The sequence below is a fragment of the Aythya ferina genome, assembly GCF_964211825.1.
Source record: "Aythya ferina genome assembly, chromosome: 4".
In the NCBI taxonomy this organism is placed as follows: domain Eukaryota; kingdom Metazoa; phylum Chordata; class Aves; order Anseriformes; family Anatidae; genus Aythya; species Aythya ferina.
Genome location: NC_140300.1, coordinates 9,742,037 through 9,766,841, shown reverse-complemented (window position 1 = coordinate 9,766,841; position 24,805 = coordinate 9,742,037). Strand labels below are relative to the sequence as shown.

Sequence of the window (24,805 nt, the reverse complement as noted above, 5' to 3'; positions counted from 1 at the left end):
AGAAGGCCATCAGAAATGGATTGAATCTGTTTGCACCCTACTGAATGCAAGGTTGCCCAAGGCACAGGCTCGTCCCTGCTCCATGCAACCCTCCAGTCCAGCCCAGGAGGAGAGCAACCCACATGGGCAATAAAAAAACCTTGAAACAGGATGGTCACTGCAGAGCATATGTTCATCCTCTGGTTACTGCAGTGCAGACACACGCGATAACTGTTTAAAAGGATATAAAAGTATACATCTGTTTAAAAACAAAGGCATTTGGTGTTTGCATTGCAGTGGGATACTGTGTTTTAAGCTCAAAAAAAAGTGGTCTGCACATGTTGGGAGGGTGACGCCTTCCCCACATTTTGCTATTCTCAGGGCTAAAATGCCCACCTTTAGAGATGCCTACTAAAAATTATGTCCTTAGTGTCTCTGATCACTGCACACCGGAATTTGCAGAAAGGGATAAATGTAACAAGAGAAGAAATACTCTTCCACTGCTTCTGCCAAGCATGGCCAGAGGGGACAGGCAGGGACAGGCAATCATGGAGGATAAACTAAACTACCTTCTTTTCACCTCCATTAAAACAGCTGGTCCATGGAAGGAAAGCCATTGCTCTGGAGAGTGCTGGAAATCAGTTAGGGCACAGCCTTGCAGGCAATTGTGTGAGGTTTGGGATCTCACGAGGTCCACACTCCCTTCACTCAGGTAGTCACCTTGGGTTATGGAGTCGTGTGGGTTTGTAAGGGATCAGAACCTTAAGAAAAACATAAGGTTTGTGAACACAAAGCCATCAGGTCAGCACTGTAAAGCTACACACAAACCACAGCTTATGCTGTCCTAATACCTGTCAGGGAAGCTTAATAGGGGTACAACACGATGCTGTTTGTAAAGGAAGCAAAAAGCTATCCAAACTTCACAGGGTCACGTTACAAAGGCAAAAATAATTTATTCAGACTGAGGAATTACAGTACATGCCTCACAGTCCCTTTCATCAGAGGGTCTACAAGCTAAGTAGGACACACCACAAGGGAAACAAAAGAGTAGGAACAGGATAGATGAGGAGGACAAGTGACAGCAGTCTATTGCAGAGCAAAGGCCATCGCATGGCTGAATAGCTTTTACGTACATCCGAAATAAATGTTTAACGCCTGCAAAGAAGTCTGACAACAGAAATGGAGAAAGCTGGTAGAGGGGAAGGCATACAGGGCTGAGGAATGAAAGCCTGCTTCACAGAGCAGACTTTGATGATTTAAAACTTACAACAAAAGAAGAGGAAAAAATGCATATTTCCAAGCAAATGCCCTGCTATGGGTCTGTGTGGCAGGTTTCCCTGATGGCAGCCCAGGAAAATCATGGTCTGAGAAGGTACAGGGGAGAAGGAGAAAGCTGGAGAGGTCTTTGATTTCATTTTCGTAGGCCACATCTCCCTTGAATTTCTCTGCAATCAGAACATTTCCCAAAAACATTTTGATCTTGCTGAACTGGCAGATTCTGACCAAAAATAATCTCTTTTGCCTATTTTAGTTGTAACCATGGAAGCCAGCTTTGCACCGATCTTCAGTCAGAGACAGAAGGATGGAGAAAGGCAACGAGGTGAACACAGAGAAGGTGGGAAAAGGGGCTTCAGCAGGGTTTTGGCAGTGAGACCAGTCAGACCAGGAAGCATTAGCACAGACAAGGGGGAGAACTGGAATTACATGGAGATTTAAACTGAAGGGAACCCAAGGGTCTCACTGCTTGGAGAAACCGTGTATAGACCAGTATGTTGGTAGTAATTAGATGAAAAATTACAGTACTAAGATTTTGGTTTCTTTTTAAAGCTCAGCAGGGACACAAACACTTATGTTTCAGACCCTATAAGGGAAAAAAATCCCATATATATATATATGGGATTTTTGTATGTATGTATATATATATACATACACACACACAGAGTATACAACCTGGAAAAATGTCCAGGTTGTATACTAAAAACAACTACTCCCAAAGTACTGGTCACTGACAACATACAGAGGCAGATGCCAGACTAGATGGATTAACAGTCATGCATGTTCCTAAATTTTCATGCATAGAGGGAGAGACAGGCAATATCCTTTAAAATTTATTTATATAGTACAGGGAGCAAAGACATCAGTTCTATGCTTGTCATACTCCCAGTTCAATTTATAGCGAGCAGAGCATTTCCAAGGTTTGCTTACTCTTAAGAAACCATTTGCAAGTTCTTAGCATATGGAGCAATCCTGCAATATGTAGTAACAGACACACTCCTTTTCTGAAAAGGAAGCAAAAAAATCAGATTACAAAGAAAAATCACATAGTTCCCAATTTCCTGAATCTCCCTTGAAAGAAAAGATTTTGGTCCTGCTTACATACAAGGGTTAGTCAGTAAGCCCTCCGGACTGTGTTTGGTTTCTAGCGCATTTTAGTATGCTATGTGCTGGCAAGTGTTTAGTGCATTAAAAACTGCTCCTAAAATACAATGCAAATATTTTTATTTCAGGAGTAAATTCCTCTAAAAACTTGTTCTAAACAGTTCAACTTGGATGTGGACCTTAATCTACCTCAGTTTTGATCTGAGATGCTTTGCAGAGGGGAAAAAAAAAAAAAAAAAAAAAAAAAGGAAAAAAAAAAAAGCCCTGTTGCACAGAAATCTGTCCTCTGAGTGACATTTCTGCAGCTCAGCAGAAAACCAGCCATGCCATGAAAAAGCAGATGATGGCAGTAGGTTTGACCCTGATTCTGTTGCCCACAGCCTCCTTTCTGCCCCAGCAAGACTTAATGCTGCAGCTGTAATCCCTTGCTAACAGAAGCACAAAAGGCAGCAATAGTTAAATAAATACTTCAGGAGGTTATCAATCCCTTAGAGAGATGCTCTTCCCCCAGGTTCAAACAGATGAGACTCGGCCAAGTGCGTTTGGGACTTGCACAGGATTCCAGCTAAGCAAGCTTTTGGTCGTGAGTGCTACATCTGTGTTGAATAAATGGGTTCTAGCTTGCTGCTCTTCCAGACAGGAGGGCGGTTTGGGCCCTTTTCCAGCAACCACTGGCCTTGGAGAAACTGCAGAGCAAGTTGCTGGCAATCCCCTGCCAGAAGCCCAGCCTCACTGCTCAGGGCTTGCTACTGGCTTGGCAGCCTGCTGCATCCACCTAGCTGCCGTCTGCATCCCCTTGCCGTCCTCCTGACTCCCTGCCAAAGCCTGTGATGGGAGCAGAGCACAGGGAGGCTCTCAGCCCCAGGTTCTGAAAATAAAAAACATAAAATCACTGATGTATGCCAAGCTGAGGAACACAGGAGTGTCTCCATCTCTCCTGTGTTGCTGCTTGGGGACCGCGGGCTACCTGTAGTTATTTTCCCCTTGCAAAGTTTTGCTCAGCTACATAAGCCCTGCAGAGGAAGGTTTACAGGATTAAAAAATAAAAAATAAAATCTCTCAGATAAAATATTTAGGGCACAGGAGATTTCCATATCAGCTCATAAAAGATTTAAATACTAAAATGTAAGTGGTGTTTTGGGTATTACTGCAAGGCAGCATCAGGAATGGAAATCCTAGGAAAATGTTTCAACCCACAAAGTTCAGACAATACTCGTAAAATATGTCCTGATCCAAGAGCTGCCAAAAAGATAAGTAAAACCAAACTCACCGGCACCACTGCGATAGCCAAAGAGCTTGCTGGCTAAGGTGGCTGCTAGTGGAAGTGGAGATCTCACAAAAGGTAGCTGCCATTCCTGGGACAGGCCAACAAGAAGTGCCGGTGACCTCAAAGGCTCTTGCTGTCCTGTCCCAGGAAATGTATCTGGATTTCAAGGGACCCAAGTGGAAGAATCTTGGGAAGGTCTTGACTTTACTCCCAGCACTGGGCTCTGTTTCAGGAGGGTGTAGTTCCCCATCAAGGAGCTACATGGAGAAGCCGCTATGCCTAGTGGAAACACCTGGAGTTTTGTGTTTCTATGTCATCCCACAGGCCATGCCGCCACACGGCCTGGGAAGTCAGCCCTGTACGGTCTGCATTTGCAAATGCTTCCCCCAGGGGTGACTGCTGCCTTATTTCAGATGATCTATGCAAATTCTTCAGCTCCCAACACAATGAGAAGCATCTCCAAGACAAACACAATATTGGGAACTTAAGTGCTAGCTCTCGCATCGCGTGATAGGCAGGATGATGAGATATCTCAATGCAGAAATATTTATCACAATACACACGTGATGGCCCTTTTAAGCAGCTTACCAGTGTTTGGAGTCTTATGAGCAGCTCCATTAGGAGAAGACATTAAATCAGTCAGTTATTTCCTCTGGGGCATTCCAGTCTCACTCCCTGAACATCCTGGAGTGGTCACATCACCCTCTTGCACCCAACCGTGCCCCTCCAGCCAGCCTTCTGCCCAGGGACACCACGTCTCCTCTTGCTGCCTTCTCCATAAGCCTGCACTGCAATTGCTTGCATGTTCCCCATTGACTCCTGCCTTTTTCCAGCTGTTTTCCTTCTTTGTGGCTCTCTGCTCTTTACCACATACGGCTCCACTCCAATCGCTCTCCAGCCACCAGGGCTCAGTTTATATTCCAGCCTTAACATGCTCCTCCGATTTGTGTATCAGCTTCTATTGTTTCAGCTATCACTAAACAAAGGACGGCGTACTCACTTCCTCCCTTGGCCTCAGTGAAATGCTGCCAGCAAACCCATCAGCCCATGGATCAAAGAAATATTTTCTAGCAGTTGCACCCAGGAGTATTCTGGCCAGTCTAACAGCTTAGAGCCTGAGGACGTCATTCTGTCTCCTTCCATAACTCTCCTGAACAAACGCACACCCACAAACCACTTCTGGATGTGAAGTTTTCTACCTCCTACACCGGCTGTCCAATGCCACCAGTGATTTTAAAATCCTCCCTGGTGGTTTTCAATCAACACAGTATTCAGTGCTGCAAACTAGAGGATATGCTTTGAGTAAGTATAGATCTGCATGGGGAAAAAGAACACGATTTGCTTGCATATAAATACCCACTGTGATTTGGGTATTCAGAAGCAAGCAAAGCTGATACCACCAGAAGCAGCGATGAAGGACCTACCACCACTCATTCCTCTGCTGAGCAGATCATGCAAGTGAATCAGCAGGATTACTTTAAATTATGGACTAAATGGACACTGTTGTCTGTATCAGATTAGTGACCATTCAGACGACGTTTTTGGCAGCAAAGCTGCTCCAAATACAATTGTGAATAGTAACAAAACTGAGGTGCTAGAGCCAGCTTTCAGTAGTGCAAAGTCTCCCTATTTCCAGCCAAGCTCCACAGGAGTTGTTCACACCCAGCACAAAGGAGAAGCCTAACCCAGATGTTTCAAGGGAGGGGAACCTAAACTGTATGGAACCCAAAACCACACAGATGTAGGAGACATGCAGTCTGAAGATGCAAGTGCAGACAAGTTGTCCGAAGGGATTCTGTGGCAGATGTGAATGGCACTGGGGGATTCTTATTTTGTTTCATCCCTAAACATTCAGTTGACAGATTTCTGCATAGCCAGAAGGAGCTCTTTTGGATCCTCATCTTCTAAGCAAATCTTCAATTGCTCAGAAGGCTGGGATTATTTGGTTATATAAAATAGCTTTAATGACTGTAGGGCCAGAGATACTTTTAACCAAAACAGTAACGAACCACCATCTGATAGCAGAGATGCAAGACTAAACAATTTAGAGAAAACCAATCCAACTCACAAGGCAATATCTCATTCTCTTAAATTATAAAAGTGGCCAGTGTTTTTCATTTACTGTGCAAACAGAAAATAATAGTGCATTTCCCACGGGAGGCACTCTTGTGCAGCTGTTTACTAGAAGTAATCAGCCAGCTCAAAAGGACTTATGGAAGTCAGCCTCCTTCTCCCCCCACCTCACTGTAAAAGTGGATAGTAAAAACTACTTGGACTGGCTTTAGCTCCTATTTTGCTGGGGATTTAAAAAGAGCTCAATAGCCTGATCTGTAAACCTTCCCAACCAAGGGCAGGCCAAGCACGGACTGCTTCTTGTCAGCATCTCACAAGCCATATAAATGAAAATATTTTTCTCTTCTAACTTACAGCAGCTTAAACATAACGTTAATGGTTTTAATGCTTGAACATTCTGTTTATGCTGTTTTTTTCCCCATATTGTCTTTAATGCCCCATAGCAATATTCCAGTGGCTGAAGCCTCTCAAGCAGACCAAAAATGTATAATAGGCAGCAATCTAAAATATTCGATCCAAATGTCGTGGTTTCCTCCATTTGCAACATCTTCCCTTTCTGCACCCAATGCTTCATGACACCTGGACAGGCAGATTATATTGAAGCTCATGCCTAACTTTTCAAATGATTTCTCATCAAGTCTCAGTGGGAAATAATTGAAGATTTAACTAATCATTCCTTGAGGCCTCTCACAAAGTATTTTATCACTGTTCGTGAATACATTATGAAGAACTTAAGTGAAGTGCTCATCCAGCAGGACCATTGAACACACGAGCTGGAGTGGCTGGATGACCCAACACGTTCCTAGATGAGGACTTGGGACATCCTCAGTACATGGGAAAAGACAAACCCCTATCTATTTCTTCCATCTGTAAAAACCAGTCCAACAAAACCACAACAGTAAATGTTTTCCAAAATACCATGCCACCTTTCTGAACACAAAACCATAAGTCTCACACGAGCTGTTCTATGTGACATGAAATATTCCTGACTAACTCTCTGATCTTCACTGCCACCTGAAACCTGGAGGATACCACATTGCCCTGCCAAAATGCAGTCACCATAACTCACGTTGATCCCTGCTATAACCTGCTGCCACAACAACCAAACTCTTTCATCAGCCAATCTGCAGCTCCTTTCTTTCCTGACCTCTGATCCATACAGTGCCTCTCTGGGTATCGTACAGAGCTATCAGATAACTACAGCTGACGTCCAGACTCCCCACAGCCCCCAGGTAAAAGCCATAATGCTGGGTCATGTCAGACCCCAAGACAAAAAAAAAATTAACATGTTTTTTCTGCAGTGTCTAGTAGGGTTAAGGAATAATTTAACCAGAGACAGAAGCCAAAAGAAAGGTTCAAAAAAGGTTTTGAAGTAACAGAAAATACCCCCAGGAATGTCAGAACCAGACATTCTTTTTTCAGTAATATAATTCAGAGCCCTGAAAGCAGAATCAGATATAACCTTACTAGCATTTCCTTTGACAGAAATAAACATTTTCAGCTTCCTCCTGCAGATTCTTATGCTGTGAGGTAAAAGAAAATCTATAAGACTGGTCACAATCAATATTGGGAATATTCGGGGAGTATTTTATACATCCTATTACTGTAAATATATTATAAACATTGCACTCTATTCTACTCTGCCTCCATTCACCGCTTTTATCTCATGAAAAAGAACTGCTGCGGGCAGGCAACACATGCAAGTTCCTGTCTCAGCATTTAAGATATTGCAGGTGTTATGAGTTACTGGTTTTAAAGTTTCTGGAGTCACTTCCACTTTTAAGATAATTCAGATATTTCCCACTACTTTTGACATGTTTCAATATAGGAAAGCAAAATCAGCTTCATTTCAGATAACTAACAGGTTATAATATTGACATTGCAACGCACACAGAAATGTTCAAAATCAGTTCTCTTTCATTCCCAAATGCCCAACTCTGTATGAAACCATGGTAAAACAGTAAGTAAATCTTCTGATTAAGGTTTTAGTTTACATTTGCCTAGCGTTAATTATCATCAGAGAGCCAACATCTGTGCCACTGCCTATTTATAGGCACACAAACATACATATACACACACACACATTTTGAGTCTGTATACATATACACATAAATATATTATTTTACCTGGCTGCTTTCTAACTAGAAAACAAGTCATGGATGAGGAGAGGAGGGGACAGCTGAAAGACGAACGGGCCACTGCCTCGCAGCACAGCCCAGGGAAAGCATGTTACATGCAGAACAGCCCTCAGGAGGCAAAAGAGCATTATACTTTCCCTCCAAAAGTTCAGAAGCATGTTGCATGTCCCTACAGACTCTGCACTGTCTTAAGACAAATCTGAGACTGTCAAAAATCAAAAATATTTCTGGGTGCCACAAGTTGATTTCCTACATGCTGTAGTTTTGCATAAGAATCGCTAAAAAGAGAAAATATTTTATCTTTCTTTAAGTAATATTTTTGTCAGCAAATTCAGCATGTAGAAGGTTGGGGAGACAAAGAGACTGAGTTCCAATACTGGACTGTTGGGAGACATGTCTACCACATGACACAAAAATGCTGGAATGTCAAGACCGTGAAGAAATGTTAAAAGCCTGTAGCTTTTAACAGCCCTCGCTGTACCAGCTAACATCTCTGATACGGTCCAGTCATGCAGCAACCTCAGAGCCAGTGTGTCAAAAGGAAGCAAATGGGGTTTAAGGACAAAATACCAGTCACTTAAACCATAAAAAAAAAATAAATCAGCAATCACCACAGAAAGCAGATATGATGATGTGGGCTCCCCTGTTCGCAAAGTACAAGCCTGTGAAATTACTCCTTGCAAGGGACTGTGACAGTGACAGCCTCGACTGCCTCCAGCTGAAGAGGAGACAACGCAGCAACTTCTCCACACTTGGAAATTGCTGCCCCAAAATGCTCCCCCCTGTTCCTTTGCTCTGCTTTTCAGAGTTGGAGCAGAATGGAGGTAGAGGCTCAGGGAAACAGGAGCACACACCTGCACATATATAGCTTGGAGGTTTTTATGTTATGGAAGAAAAGCTTCAGTACCTGCTGTCCTAGGAGCAGAAGATCCTCCATGAGCCTTGAAGTCAATGCAGGACTCGTCGCAGCAGATCACCGACCCGCAGCAGAACTTTGTATCTGGGGGAGAGAAAGTTTGGCAGAACAAGGTGCCATGTGGGGAGGGAAATGAGGAGCAGAGCGAGAAAACATTTCTGAACAACTGAGGAGGAAGGTCAGCCACACTTAGTCAAGGCTATTTTGTAAAGCTCAAGATGAGGAGGGTTCAGTTTAGTTTGCAAACACTAGTCTTTCAAACAGAGCGGACAATTATATTCCCCATATTTTGTAGTCCCACCACAAATAACTTGAATAGGGCCTTAAGACTTCAACAACCTCATCCCTGTGTGCTGAAAGCTACTCACCCACCTTAAGCCAAAATGATATAACAAACATCATCATCTACACATCTTACTGCTGCCAGCAAAAGGTCTCTAAAATAGATCCCAACACCACCCAATCCACCAATGGACGTAATTCTTCCTGACCTTTCTCTCATTTACCAAACTCTTCCATTAGTGAGTTAATGTTCACTGGTCAGCATGTTGTCCTTCAAAGGATAACAAATCATTTTGTAAATGCGGTGGGTCCTGGAGGTACTGTTATCTCTAATTTACACAAGGAGAACCCAGAGACAGCAAGAGAAAATTTTTCAAAAGCTTTTAAATGACTGTGAAACTGAAGTAATTTTCAAAAGAGAATTGGACACTCTAGATCTGAAGTCAACCTTGCACGTCCTTCAGTCACATCTCAAAATTAAACACGTTCTTAATTCACTTTAATAAAGATCCTCAAAGCCACAGAGGTACCTAAAGAGTACCATAACGGGAAATTATTTCCAAGTCTAAGATTCAGAATTAGACATGACTTCTCCCCTCCTCCAAGAAAATAACTGATAAGGTGCCTAAGAGTCCACAGGAACACAGACTTTTCACCAACAGAAGGTATTTGGGTACCTCAAGTTTTCTTCCTCCATGCTGAGATCCCACCATTTTGGCTGAGCTGAACCTCTTAGCACTTATACGCGTGGAAGCCCACTTGAGATGGGGAAGTCGTGAGCATGGCTAACGCTCCTCACTGCGTCTCCAGCATTGGTTCCAGAGAGCAGCTGCTCTGATTTTCATTTAAAGACATGGCTGGAGGAAGAGGGAGTGGTTGGGGTGGCATGAAAACAGCACCCGCCGCCAGGGCATGGTGGTTGCAACCTCTCCCTGCTGAGAGAAGCGCTGGGTTTGGACTCTGCCTCCAGGGCCGGTTTTGATTTCTATCCAGTGCTGTTTTAACGCAAAGCGTGTAGTAAGCAGCCCATGGAATAGTGCCAGATACCTGCTCCCCACCTCCGTTCAGGGGAGGTCCCTAGCGGTAGGCCGCAGTCAGGCTCCCACTTGCTTCTCCTCTCTGGCTCTGCGAATCCTCTCAGCACCATGGCACAACTTCAATAGGAAGGGCTGAGAGGTTGCCTACAGCCTGGGAAGGGACAGGTGGATTTGAATATCCCTTAGGAGAAGGAGGACCTAAACCCGAGTTCGACCACTTCTGAGAGAAGAATTAAAACCATTACGTTACTATACGAAAACCACCACACCAGTTATTTGTATCTTAAGCAGTGAGCACAAGGCTGCGAGCCGAGGCCTCAGCAACAGGGCAGGTTTGACTCCCCCGGCCGGGTTTGGAGCTCGCAGTGTGGGAGCTGCTCGTGGGATGCAGCATGAGAGCTGGGGAATGGGGGGAAGAAGGGCACCCCAGAGCCCTAGCAGGCACCAGTGCAGAGAACTCAAAGGAGAAGTACTGGGAACAAGCATGGATGCACCAGGAACTCAGGGGGTACTGTCCAGAGGGTGGAAGCTGTTAGACAGAAACACGGAGACAAAATAGAGGTGCTGTCTCAAGTGCCAACAGCCTGACAAATGGTAATCGGTGACTAAGGCAGTCAGCCTTGGCTCTACAGCTCCTGCAGGAGCTCCAAGGATGCCAAATCTACATGAGGCAGGCGGATTTGGGCACGTTGAGGAGGTGAAGCTGGAGTTTTTGTTAAAGGAAAGGGAGAGGGCACACCACAGCCTAAGAGACATCGCACCAAGTTTTAGAGGGTGCATGGCAAGGCAGTGCTCTTAAAACAAGGGAACACCGCTGGGCAGTCAGATTGGACACCTCGTTTTTGTATTCTGAATTAAATTCAGGCTTTTCTCTTGCATAAACCAGTGGGACAGATGTCCAAATGCTGTAAGTCAGTGTCACCCTCTTGAAATCACCAGAGTCCTAACCTATAATTCAGGATCAAAATATCAAACTAAAATCTCATCTATCATCCCCAAAGTGCTTTTAACCCTGAATTTTCTAGTGTTTAAGATGAGGTTAAAAACAGTCTAAGCTCCCTGACCGTTAAGTAGATCAAAACTCTAGTCCAATAAGCTATTGAAAGTTTCTATAGTTTTACCCTAGTCTATCTTTCTGCACCCTCTTCAGCCTCCAACTAAACGAGTTTTGCTGCAAAAAGTTAACTAAAGGATTTCTTACAGGAAATTTTGGAGTAGCTGTTAACCATTGTGTTTTTATCACAAACTAGCACTGCAAAGTAACAGCTCATTCTAAGTTTAATAGCTATAAAATAGCATGTTTGTAATTAAAGAGCATGTATATGCATGTGTTTTTAAATACTCTGAGCATGTTTTTCTTCAATTTTGTTGTTTCTTCCAATTCTTTAAATATATATTTGAAAAAAGTGGAAGGACAAGTAGCACTTTTTGAAGCTGCAAGTAAGCCATTTGAGAAAACGAACATTTTAAACTCACTGAAATGTACTAATGATAAAAATAGAAGTTATGTGGTACAAAAGTGACACTTTTTTGATGAAATAGGGGGTATTTTGCTCTAAATAAGGATAAATGAGCAGCCTTGGTAAATGGAAATATTTGCAATTCATTTTAGACATTTGTCAAGATAATTTTGTAGTTAGGTGTGCATAAGAGCTGCAGAATTGGTTTCAGCTCTCTTTCCTCCAGGAAAAGAAAGTCTGACACAAGATTTTGACTTAGATTTCATACTGACCTCAGCAATATAGTCATTAGTTTCTCCAACATCATTAAAATTGAGCAGCAAGTGCCCCTAAACCTCCTCCCACAAAATAAGAAAGTGACAGCTAAAATTCTACATTGTTCCACACCAGTGATTTTTAGACAGAATTTCCCACTCACCTTAACAAGGTGATAATTTAAAAATCTCTGCCAAGGAATACAACCTTCTCACTGGATTCCCACAAGGCTGAAGACACCTGCTGGTAGCGTTTAATATCCTGTAATCTACAGCATCAGAAAATGTTCGGGAAACTTGTATTAGGCAAAGGTACACAGTTGTGCAGAGATTAAATTCCTTGGGGATCTTTTTTATTCTAAGGAAAAAAAAAAGTGGATCCTACATTTTAATAAACTGAGCACAAGGACACAAACATATGGTCCTTCCAGCCAAGCTCTGGATGGCTAGAAGAGAAATACCATATGGGCTGTATCTTCACTGACTTGCTACAGCCATTTTTTTATTTTTTTTTTTATTTTTTTTTTTAACATTTGGAATGGTTTGGAAGCCTTACAAAGTTTAGCCTTGGTTTTGCCATTTGGAGAGCAATACTAGCCTATCCTGCTTGCACTACCCACGTTATTTAATTAAATATCCAAAAATTAATTATAAAACATGCCAATACACCATGTGCTCTTCCAGTAGGCCCTACTATCTAGCCCCAGAGATAGTACCACCACCACCACTCCTTTATTTAATGCTTAACAAGGTATCCTTGGCCTATTTCCCTCCTTGTCTTTCAGATCTCACAGTCAATATTCTTCATCTGTGGCACTGCATTAGAGCTCAGCATTAAGTCTTAACACTTTGGCATTAGCTGTTTTCTCAGATCCACTACCATCATTCTTCCAAAGCAAAGAGTGAAGCAAAGATCACATAATAAAATCTACACTCTTGAGTTGCACTGCTGCAACAGCCATAAGCCTGTACCTTCATGATAGCCCACATCCTCTCAGGGGATATGTTCTTGGTGCGACATCTATTCATATCAGCAATGAGACTGTCAATTCCGTGGTGGTGAAATACAGCCAAAATCTGAAGAAATATCACCTCAAGACTTCTGTCTAGTTTAGTCATCAAAGATGCTTCACACATGCACAAGATCTGGTGCTCGTTGCAGATCTCTATAGCCCTAAGGACCAGAAACTCCAAATTAAGGCTAAAAACAACAACAAACAAACAAAAACACAGCACCTACTCAGTTTTAAAATATGCTGAAAGCCAGCACCCCCAGTCTGTAGTCAGAAATAGAAAACAGGGTGGTTCATCAAGATGAGTCTGGCCTCTGAAACTAATGCATCAAGCTCCAAATTTGATTTGATCTAAATAGATGACTTTTCTGGGACTGGGGATCCCTAAGATAAATCTGTGTGCTTAAAGAAGAAACTCTATGATTCTATGAAATGCCAAACCTGACAATGTCTTCTCCATGGATCAGGGCTATCTCAGCTCCTGTCTTCTGACATGTTCATAGCCTCACAGCTGGAGACTGATCAGAGCCTTCTCAACAGTTCCTCTGACTCCCAGAGGAGTTTCTGAGATGCGTTTATTTTAATAGTACAGACATAAACTGGTTAGGAGAATCACTGAAGGCATCTACCACTACTTTGTGATACATTTTTAGAAGCTGGCAAGCAAGAAAATAACATGCAGCAAGCAGTCAAAATGAAGAAACTTTTTTTCCTTCATAGATTATGTTACAAATTTTGGTCAACTTTAAATAGACATCCTCAATTAAAATTATATCCCACTTCAAAATGATAGTGGTCTAGTTATGATCAAGTCATCTTTGTGCAGACTTGATTTTTACCATGAAAAATAAAATAATGTAGTCTGTAAGGAAAATTAATATAGCAAAAGAAAGAACCCAATTATAACTAGATGAGGAATTTTGTCAGCAGTTATTTTGCTGTATAACAGAACTTAACCATAAATCATTTAATTCCTCTCTCCCAGGGATTACAGGTGGTATAACCAAGAGCAGCACAGTTATCTACTGAAACATGAGCAGAGTTTAACAAGTTTATTGCATTCAAATCAGACAGAAGAGACGATTCTGTAGCAGCATTTGAGATATATATGAATACGTATGACAGTGCCAGCAGCAGTGGAGGAACGAACTCCGTGTCCACAGGTATCCTTTCCAATCCTATGTTTAAATTCTTCTCTAACAGAAGCCACTGGGTATCTATGACCACTCTTGCAGCTTTTCTGTGTACCATTTCTGCTTCTGCTGAATTCAAGGCAGTTATCGCACAGTGCAATAATGGGGTTTATCACAGATTTACACAATCTAATGTTTTGGTTTTTTTTTTCTGTGAAATCTTTAACATCCTATTTATCTTCTTGATCACTACAAATGATTGAACTGATATTTTCCAAGGACAATTCACAATGACAAAGTTACTTTTCCTGAGTGGTTTCATCTCCGCGGATGCATAGGTACAATTCTTTTCCACTTAATGCATTACTTTGCAGTTGTCTAGATTGGGTGAGAAAATGGAAAATAATATTCAGTCATTTTCATGGACAGTTTTAATTTTGACTACCTTAAAATATTCTTGCAGGTAAAGCCTGTCATTTCTCCTTTTCTTCTGAAACATTAGTAGATAGCTTAACAGTAAAGATATTAACAGGGACTCTTGTAGCTAGTGACTTCCCTGCATTTGGAAAACTGATGATTCAGTGCCTGCCCTCTGGTGTTGTTTTTCATTGTTTTGTTTGTTTTTTAAACTTCTAGCCAATTAGAATCATAACCAGTTCAAAACTGCAGGAACATTTTCCCTTTTATTTTATTTTACTTTTGAAAATGTAGGGGTTTTGACAGCCATCAGTGAGGGACTTTGCAAGTCCAACTATACCTTACCAACTGAATCACCTCTACCCATGGGCTGCTGGGCTTCAAAATACACAGATTCATGACAGCTTCCTTCTACAAAATCCATTTTGACATTTACCCAACATATCATATTTACTCCGCAAATTCAAGTCTTTATTTTCGTTTTCATAAACTTGCCCAAGGAAGGTTAGATTCACCACTGTAAACAGCTCCTTAGACATCATATTTGCCACCTTCACTTGCCACAGCAATTATTTAATTCATATCAAACAACACTGTTTGACAACTCCACATTTGGGACTCTTGGGTGGCTACCATGGATACCACCTATTTTTATCTATAGCATTATGCATTTTATCAGTTTGTTCTAAACCTGTTCTGCTGACACTTCAAATTAAAACAGTTTTTAGACTCTTTCAGCTACCAAAATGCTCCAGAAGAGAACTCTCTCTAAGATCCTTTATAATGAACAGCAAAGCAAAGATTTATTTAGCCTTTCCATAACAACCCTATGTTCTTTGAGTGTTCTTATTACTCTGCAATCACTTATTAAGCCTACAGATTGACAGGCTTCCTACTCTTCATGTGTTTGAAGGGGGTTTCTTATTGTTTCTGAGAGTTTGGCAAGTTGTTCCTCAAAATTGATTTTATGGCCTTGTTTAACTTGCCTTTTTAACTTGACAGGATGTATGCTCTTTTCTATTTCCGCTGTTCAAACATGACCTCCAATTTCCGAAAGATGTCTTTTGACTTCTAACATCTCTCTGCTCTTCCATGTAACAATACCAGCTTTTCAGAGAGTTCTGCTCAAGCCTTTTCATAGAAGAAAGATACATGTTTTCTTGAGCTCATATGACATCTTCTTACTGGCTTCATGTTCTCTGCAAGTATCTCACTGTTTTAGCTGTTCCTTTTAACTACAAAATGGCAAGAAGCATTCCACACCTTAAATTTCATTGAGCAGATTTTTTTCATTTGCTGGAGCCAAGAAAATTGTGCTTGTCCTGGTCCAGTCACATTACTCTGGGTTAAAACAAGTGCTTTTTCCTATTAAGCAAGCTGTTTCACTCTGATGCATCACTTTCACTGTTGTCCCTTACATCAAGTTCAGTCTCCTCCTCTTCTAAAGCTATCATTACTGCCCTTGCTATTTCTCCTCTTCATCTGCAGGCAAGGGCCTTCTTCCCTTGGAGTTCGCTGAATACACTCTTGATAACAAGCGTCTCAAACAAATACAGTTCTCTCTTCCAAATAAAATTGCTCCATTTGCCAAGACAAGAGAAGCTCATATTTGCAAAACAGAGTCCTCTGATTTTCTCAGCCTGTGTTTTGATACAGAGAATTTTCCAGGTGGTTTTAGGACCATGTTTCAGTCACCACTCTGCAATAATGCTAATTATGAGCACACTCACCACCACCATCAACACACCCACCTCCACATCTCTGAGATAAGAAATGTATTCCCTTAACCTTATTTTTTCTTTGTTTCCCACAAAAGCACTGGAGTTCCCTGGAAGGACAATTTCTTGACAACTTCGTTATAGTTTGGATGACAAGCCTAAGAAGATTAGATTCTGTAATTTTTTATTATTATAATTAAAAAAAAAAAAAAAAGACACTGTAAGGAGAATCACTGACACAGATGACTGATTTTCATCCAGGAGATTCTAGCATTGTTCCACTATCTCATGCATTTATTAGGATTTCATTTCCTTCTGGAGCCTCAAGGGAAATTTCATAATCAGCACACCTGGTATGTATAGTATAAATAATTAAGGGGATGCCCTCTCTATGTAGAAAGGCTGTTCTGCTGTAAGAAATGGCCTGGATCACAGATTCATCAGAAAAAAAGAATTAGGGCTATGAGATACTCTCCATTTTCAGATTCAAAAGTCTCAAAAACACCGAACTGGAGAAAGTCAGGACTCTACGCTATCTATAGAGGAACCTACTCAATCAGTGTATTTATGAGTTATTTCAACATTATTCTTTCTACACTGTCAGCATAGATGGTACTTTATCACCATTTATCTATCCCAGGGTATAATTTATTGCTTGCCTTAACAAAAAGATCATGACACCAATTTAGCTTACAGTCACATTAAGAAAAATACTTTATGTGACAAATTTGGCAATAACCCAGCACTATATAAACTGGTTTGATGACAAAAAACACTTAAGGCAAACCACGTTAAAGAAGACAGATAACAAGAAGCCATCCATACTCAGTTTTATTTTGAAATTGGCAAGAGTTGCTGCTACAGCCCAAGCTGGAGTCTTCTTTGGAGCTTTTTACCCTGGACATAAAGAGCACTGAAGCCCTCAGTCTGGGCCTTCTAGGAAGCACAAAATATATTACCCCATGTGGACAAAGTGGTCAATACTTCCCTTGCACTGCAGGTCATGTAAATTCATGTCTGATGACTCCCAGTGACACGTTGGTGGCATCTGCATAATTTTGATCTAAAAAGGGGTCGGTCTGTTTTACCTTTTTGAGGGCAGAGCAGCTGGAGAAGGATTTTATATCCAACAGCTTTCACTTAGGTGCTTTGCATCTTTCTCTGTTTTATTATCAGAACCCTTTGTTCTGAATTCTTCTTTCTGCTCCCTTTGATTAATTCCTTTCTTTAATCTGTTTAATACTTAAACTGCAGATCCACCCACTTAACTGTTTCTTCTCTCCAAACAAAAACTTAAGTTCTACTTTAAAGATTCTAAAAAGTCATAAGAGTGTGCTTCACTTTAGGCTCCCATCTGCAACTTGCAATGTTAAAGTATGGCACAGTGAATGGCATACTTGTGATTTGGCATTCAGTTTTGCAGATAAAAGAGGTTAAATAGTTCACTTAAATATGCCTCTGTGATTTGTAACTGAAGTGTATTCAAACACTGAGATTTGCTAACCATCATTGCTTCCATTTGCCAACACATTAATTGGATGTCGGCAGTTAGACCAAGAAGTTCAGCTTTTCATAAAGGGCTCTGTTCTAAATTCTGATGACTTTTTTCCAGCTTAAAAACCCTAATGACTAATCTTTGACCAAAAGATTAAATTTTAAATTAACAAAACCATGCAAACATGCAATTGTCATTATGCAAACATACTCCCACCCTTTCAACTTGCTCGGTTACCTTACGTCCACCTAAGAGCTTGCACATTTTTCTAAAGCAATCAGATTTGAAAGACCTAGGGCTAATTAAATCCATTGCTATTAATGTGAGCAGGCCATGTTTCAATAGGTCACAAAACAAAGCACATTAATTAGTGGAATTTCCACCTTTCTAAAAGCCTGATACTGTGGTTGGATCTGTCCAGGCAGCTCCTCACACCTGTATATGTTGCTGTAAGGGACTCTGCTGGGCTACACAAACACTCCTGCACAGGTCCTCTAGAATCAGAGTCATAAAACCTTTCAGACATAGCTTGGGAAGCATCACAGGATTGTATTAGCTCTCTTAAGACTACTAAAAAAACAACAACTCATCTTTATCTTCAAAGTTAGTGTGCATCAGTCGCTTCAAGACCTTACCTGTCAATGTAGATAAAGAAAAGCAGGAAGCAGTTATCGCATCCTGTGCTAAAATTCAGTATTTGATTTCAGTGCTGCCCTTTTCTTATCCTACCCAGAGCAGGAGAATACAAGTGATCAGATTACTTGACCCAGTTTCAGAACCCTGAGAAAAAGTGGATTTCAGCTGAGAAAAAAAAGCAATAACAGAAGGGCTCTGGACACGTCTGAAGGAGAAGCCTGCTAGTGAAGCTTCACAAGCTGAGCAAAATGTTTTCCCCTCTTTGAGAAGCAAATGTGTGATTTGAAAGTCTGTATAGAACAGATTCACTTCCGTGGGACAAGAAATTGGCAACTTCAGGTGTTTTGTGAAACCTGTAAGACTTACCTTTCCTCATCTGCATGCTTCATCCCGCTCTGGCAGAAACTTGTACAACCATACCCTGCTCCAGTGAGCAAATCAGCCTTCCCTACAGAGCCACTAACGAGTGCTCTAAGTGCTCCCTGGCTGCAGGGACTAAGGGGTTAATTCAAGTCACAGGCATACATCAAACCATGCTAAGAGCATTCCACAGAAATACCATCCAGAAGCCAGCAGCTAGAAGGAATAGCTAACCTTACATACGCTCTGTCTGGGCAACAGACAAGTACACTTGCTTTTTAAACTCAGCTTCAGTGGGGCACTGGCAAATGCCTAGAAACCCATGGGCATGGAAAATAAGCAGTTGTGTGGACAGCTGCACCGAAGAATCAGAAAGCAATTCACGCAGCGTTAGCTGTGGAAGTTGTACTTTGCTTTAAGCAGACTCATTTCGAGATTGCACCACCTGTCTAAAAGAGAAAATATTTCCTCGTTTATTTTAAAAGCTGAGGCTCTGCCCCCTCCTCTTTGCACGAGCACACCATACAGACACACGGGAGAATAAAGAGCCCACAGTCCTAAGTATCCTAGATATTGATCTGCATCAGGCTATATAAAACAGCAGTATTAGCAGTCTCTAGGGAGTTTGCTGTAAAAGCAATTGGAACTGCAATTAACAACAGCACATCTTAGGATAGGGAAAGACTTATAACTAGAAGCTAATTAGGAGGGCAAACACTGAAGCTTGTTAGCTGAGATGCTAATGAGAATTATACTTGAGTGGCAGCAGCCTAGCTATTCAGAGTTAATTAGAAACCTCAGCTGATAGTATATTGCTCTTAAGAGCTTTCAAAACAAACAACTGGAAAAACTGTCCTGCAGCTAAGGATCCAGCCTGCCACGTTGGGTAATTCATGGGCACAGGGAACAGCCAGGAAATTACACTCAGCCATCATGGTAATTTAACAGTATGTGGAAAAGGCAAAGGGAAGGGGGTTTTGTAGGAGCTGCCTGCCCTCGTGGCTTTCAATGACAGTTTTGTCAGCCTGTGGTGAGCCCAGTGCTCAGGACACGCTGCCACATCCAGCATCACTCACAAAGCAGCACAGGCCATGTGTTGCTCTCCCTGTGCCTGCTGCCCCCCGGGCACGGGCATGTTTGACTCTCTCCCCGCTTTGTGCAGCGAGGAGGTAAAAAAAAATATTAATAATAGGAGTAATAAATCAAGGCGCTTCGAGGGAAAAAGCTGTTAAACTAACATGGCAGCAATGCGGATCGTGAAGCGTGGCCTTACCTGGGCTGAGTTGCATGGTTGGTTCCTGCTCTGAGCAGAGCCAGGAAGGCAAGGCAGAGGGGCTGCGTGTTTAAATGTTTCCTCTGTGCCTGATTGGAAGCGCAGGAGCCAGTCAGGGGCAGGGGAGAGGCTGCTAAACTCAAAGTAGGTTGATTGTTTCAGGAAAAGAGTGGATACTGGAGAACCTGCAGACTGGTTTGCAGCGAGCTGCAATATGTGGAAAGGGTCGAGTGTCACACGGGAGGGAAAAGGCAGAGGAACCGAGGGGATTTTCAATCTCATCCAGGCCCTGTTTGCATTAAAATTTGTGGTGATTTAAGGAAAATCTGGATTTGATTGTATTTATTGAAACCAATTGCAAACCCATGTGGACACTCTTGAACAAACTGATTTCCAAAAGAATATCAATGAATTTCAAACTTCGGTTGAAGCAGTGAGAAGAGCATCCACCGATGGTTTTGCACCAGCGTAATTAAACAGATTTCAAAGTACAACTTGAGCTAAACAAACTTGACTTTTGGCACAGATGAGACCTGGCAGCCAGTGGCTGATAGTGAGCAAGGAGAGGAAGCTTCGCATGCCAAAATGTCCCCACAAGAGCCAGTATTTGTAAATGCACCCTCACGAGAGCAGAAAGGTGTGAAGGTACAGAGCACTGAGTGGACACTAAGATATACAATCCATACAGCCATCCCTGTCCTAACACAAAAAATCCCACTGCATAAGCAGTATTCTGAAGAGACAAATTTACCTCACTAAAGCTTTGGGAACCATCCTCTTCACCTGCTGCTTTTGAAGCAGAGTCAGGGATTGCGGTTATTCAGGTTTAACAGGACTTGTGAACACTGGCTGCAGCTAGAGGCAAAATTCCCCAAACACCAAAGCAACGTAGCTCTAGGATTGACCACACACTTCATTCAAGAATCGTCCCAGCCACAAGCCTGGGCTCAGGACACGGGACATGAAGACCAGGGTAGGCCTGGCAAAGGCCCTTGTGCAAACCCAGGCCCGCCCATGGCCCAGTGGTGGCCAGGCCCTTGGCTGGTGGATCACCTGCCATGGGGCTCCTTGTTCGTCCACATGGCTGGCTTCTATGCACACTACATCTATAGCCAATTGATGACTCAAATCAGGCAAAAAAGAGGGAAGAAAAAAAAAAAAAAAAAAGAATTGGAAGATTCACTCACAGGGAACTAAGGGTGTTGTAGATAGTGATACCTGGCAGGCAGTCCTAGCAGGCTGGCTTAGGTCCTAGATGCAATCCAGCCAGAGATCAAAGGGAGCTGCCTTCATCTCCTTCTCAGGGTTTATTCCTTCTACCACCACCCCCATCACTTAGTACCTCTGGTAGGTTTTCCCCATATCAAAGACCGCTCATATCAAAGAATTTGATGAAAGCAACCTTCCCAGAGCTGCAGCCCCAGCTGGAAACAAACTGGGGCAAGGCTGTAGGTGCTGCCAGGGTTTGCCTTGCTGACTGCAAGCACAGACGGCCATGGGCCCAGCTCGGATTTGGCCATGGAGACATTTGTGTGTTTTCTCACTTATTTCTTCTCATCCTCCCTCTGTGAGGGCCCCAGTGCCTGTGGAGGCAGGCTGAGGGTGTCTGTACAGGACAGCAGTGTCAGGCTGCGTGGCTTGTAGGCTATGGCTTCTCCAAGGAGTGCTGGGCAGTGCCCAACATGACGATGACAAGCTTGTAACTCTATTTTATCAAGGGTCATCTTCACCAAACTGAGTAAGAGCCTGGAAGAGAATTTGCAGTTTACAGAATTTGCTTAAGAGGAAAAGATCTTCTGGTGAGCACCTGTCCGATTCCCCCACGCATTCAGAAGGTCTGTTTAGCTAAGACCAAGCCTTTCGCACAGATTAGCAGGGTGATTTTCTGTGTTCAGCCCACTGACCACATTTTCAGCCTCTGGGGAAAACACAGCAAAATTGGGTTCTCTGGATACTTTTTGCTGCATTGCTGAGCGATCTCCTTTCTTCCCAAACACAGCAATCGCTTTGCTTTCCTATCAATTCAGGAGGGCGAGATACAGTCTTTTAACGTCTTAACAACCATGTGCTATTCCCAACTCATTACATACGCTGAGTTCACTTCTTCCCTCAGCAGGGATAAATGTACAGCTCTAACCCTGAATTTCGTCTGTTTACCTTCCCCTGGCTGTGATTCTCTTTCAGTATGCCCAGCTTCACACTGCCTCACACGCAGCATCCAGCTCAACAGGAGCTCAGTTCCCCTTTCAGGCTGATGATCCCCTGCTGCAGCGGTATCACCTCCCCCCATGAAGGATTCCTCCATGCTGTCCCTCCTCTCCTGGCTCACACCACACACCTGCTTGCAAACTAGCATCATCTGTTACACATTTTTACCTCTTCTCCCCCACCCCCTCCAAACAGAGCTGCTGCCTGGCTTGCATTGCAGCTCCCTGGGGATCAGTCTTTTAGCTCCACAGGACACACTGCCCCAGGTCTCTGGCTTGTAATGGTTTTAATTTTTTATCATGCTCACAGCACTGCCTGCTGTCTCTATGTTTTCATACGCACTGGGGAATTTCTTTTGCTTGGCAAACGTTCATGGGTTTATCAGGATTATTTCTGGGTTTTCTATTAATGGGTTTCCTAGTAATGCCTCTGAACTTATTTTGTTCTAATTCATAGGCTGATCTCTCACAACTGACATAATACCCTCAAATTGCAACACTGTACCTTTAATCTTAGATCACTTACCAGTCCTCTTTTTCTTCTGGCAAGGAAAAATAAAAGAAAAAATAAAAAGTATCAGGAGCAGAAGTCTCTCCTTTGTTGAAGCCTTTGGCCCTGGCTCAAGGCGACTTTCACAGGAAAGTCCTGGGGTTCCCTGGAGGACTTGCATCAAACTCCACTCACTGCTGCCACCTTGGCTCTGTGCCCTCCAAGCTGTATCTCAGTTTCTCTCTGCTGCTTCCTTCCCTTTGCATTTAAGTTTTTGGTAGCCAAATACAGCTGTTGTATCCCATGGGTGAGGACTAAGGGAACTTTCAGCCTAAAGGAACTAGTAAGTCCATGAGGCTGTTTTCCCTATTCCATGAATTATTTGGGTTTGGTTTGTTGGTGTATCTGTTACCTAAACAATTTGTACACAGTTTTATATGGGTAGGTTTCAGCTTTCACCTGCATTGAGTAGTTCTGTGCTTTCTGTGTGACCTGTAGTCCAGGCATACCTGCTTTTCCAAAACCCCTGCATACCATTTACTTTGTCCCGTCTGTACCACAATAACACCATTGTTCATTTTTCATTTGGTGTGGTTGCATTGAGCTTCCTCTTTTCTCCCACATCACATTGAGGAATCCTCCGTAGCCCCACATCACTGCACTGAGGAGTGCAAGTTGCAGAAGTGTTGCTGCCAGCCATACCTGCAAAACCTCATTGCCCAAGTCACTGCTTGGGTCTCCGTGCAGTGCTTAACATCTTCACGTGTTTTCCTTGTCTGCTGACTTTGCTGTGATAGCTTTTATTACAGTTTGCAGAACATTAAACTTCTCATTGCTTTTTGTCTCCTCTTCTTTGCATCTTGCCTCTGCACAAGCACTGGTGGATTTTTCAATCTGTTTCTCATTACGTCTCTGAGCTAGCTCTCAAATTCTCCTTGCTTGCATACTTCCTTTGCAGAAGCTTTACATATGTCCTGCAGGCTCTGGGAGATGGACAGGAGCATCTGTGCATTATAATCTGAGCAGAAGAAAGTTGTCTGTGCCCATGCCCTACAAAAATAAGGAACAACTGCATTTGTGCAGTGCTGAGGCAGAGCCAAGCACCCTGCTTCGCACTTGGTGGGCTCAGTACAGCAATGGCCTTGCTCAATGTGACCGCTGGGGCTCCCCATCTGCCCAAATGACACCTGTAGAAACGCAGCCAGGGTCTGCCAGGAAGCCCCACAGAGGTGAACCAGCTTACAAAACATTTGATTCCCCTCCAGCATCCTCACTCTGCTTCTTTTTGTTCCCATTACTAAGCATTACGGAGTCCATCTTTGAAGACAGGTGAGCATCAGCCATTGTGTGCAGCTTGGCCATGTAATGAGCTATAATTTTTCCTGATTCTCGGTAACACTTATCAATACTTTTCCTATGAAACCTCATTAGAGCAGTTTTTTCCTTCATTTTTCAAAAATAGCATTTTACCTTATCTTGGCAAGTCTTCTCTTGCTCCTGTCCTAATCTTGCTAGAGAAAGCATATTGCTCATTACCCTTAATGTAATACCCATCTACTCTTACTTTGCTTTTCCTTTTTTATTCATGTCTGGCAGTGTTGTAGTTTTCCTCCTGTAAGCTGAATAAAGCCCAGCTTCTGCGCCCCTTTCTTTCCATACACGTCCAGCCAAGGCAGAGAGCCCAGGAGCCCTCGCCATCCCCTCTGCCCACAGAGTGATTCTTCATTTCTGATGGCATCCACCTGCCGCAGCCAGCTCGTTCCTGCCACTGGCACAGGCACAAAAAGGCAGCAGCTGAGGAGCAGCCCTGCAGTTTTATTCTTTTGACTGAACACGCTCCTCTCCTTAGCCAAGCCCCAAAATGAGAGCCCTCCCTCTCCAGCACACAGTCCAGTTGCAGCCCTCCCCATCAGTGTTCTCAAACACTTCTGCCTCTCTCCTGCACGATATCCCATACTGGGAAAACAAACAAACACAGTGCAGAAGGTACATGGGCATCCATCACAATTAAAGGCTCTGTAAGCACCCAATAAAGGTGCTTACACCCCTTTGGCATTTAAACATGAACCAAAGGGCAGCTAACAGCAGCTGATAACAGCTTGGGTGTTGCTGCTTCAGCCCGTTAAGACAGTGATTGCTTTTTTGCCCTGCTATTCTAAATATAAGTCTGCATTTCAAGTAAAAAAAAAATCACAAGGAGTTTCATAATAATTGGGAAAGCTTTCAGGTCCCATCTGAAAGGAGTCCTTGAAACCGATTAGAAAAAGAAAACTTCAAG

The 24,805-nt window shown here is 42.7% G+C and overlaps 1 protein-coding gene and 1 long non-coding RNA gene across 10 annotated transcripts in view; one reads left to right on the top strand and one right to left on the bottom strand.

Annotated features, from left to right (window-relative positions):
* Nucleotides 1–24,193, bottom strand: part of MSANTD1 (Myb/SANT DNA binding domain containing 1) — a 50,471-nt gene extending 26,278 nt beyond the window's left edge. Inside the window, exons 1-3 of one of the 9 annotated variants that reach the window (XM_084517814.1) lie at nt 24,092–24,188; nt 22,564–23,577; nt 8,744–8,836 (exon numbers count right to left, since the gene is read on the bottom strand). In XM_084517814.1, the coding sequence (XP_084373940.1) occupies nt 8,744–8,836; nt 22,564–22,708 (238 nt within the window). In that variant the 5' untranslated portion in view covers nt 22,709–23,577; nt 24,092–24,188. Of the gene's footprint in view, nt 1–8,743; nt 8,837–18,196; nt 18,213–18,563; nt 19,199–19,830; nt 19,855–22,563 lie in introns of those variants that run through there. The other 8 variants (XM_084517812.1, XM_084517816.1, XM_084517819.1 and 5 more) reach the window with 8 other exon arrangements.
* LOC311436084 lies at nt 19,402–20,638 on the top strand. Its single transcript, XR_014692587.1, has 2 exons — nt 19,402–19,493; nt 19,993–20,638. It is a non-coding gene; the product is annotated as an uncharacterized lncRNA (long non-coding RNA).
* Nucleotides 24,194–24,805: the final 612 nt, after the last annotated feature.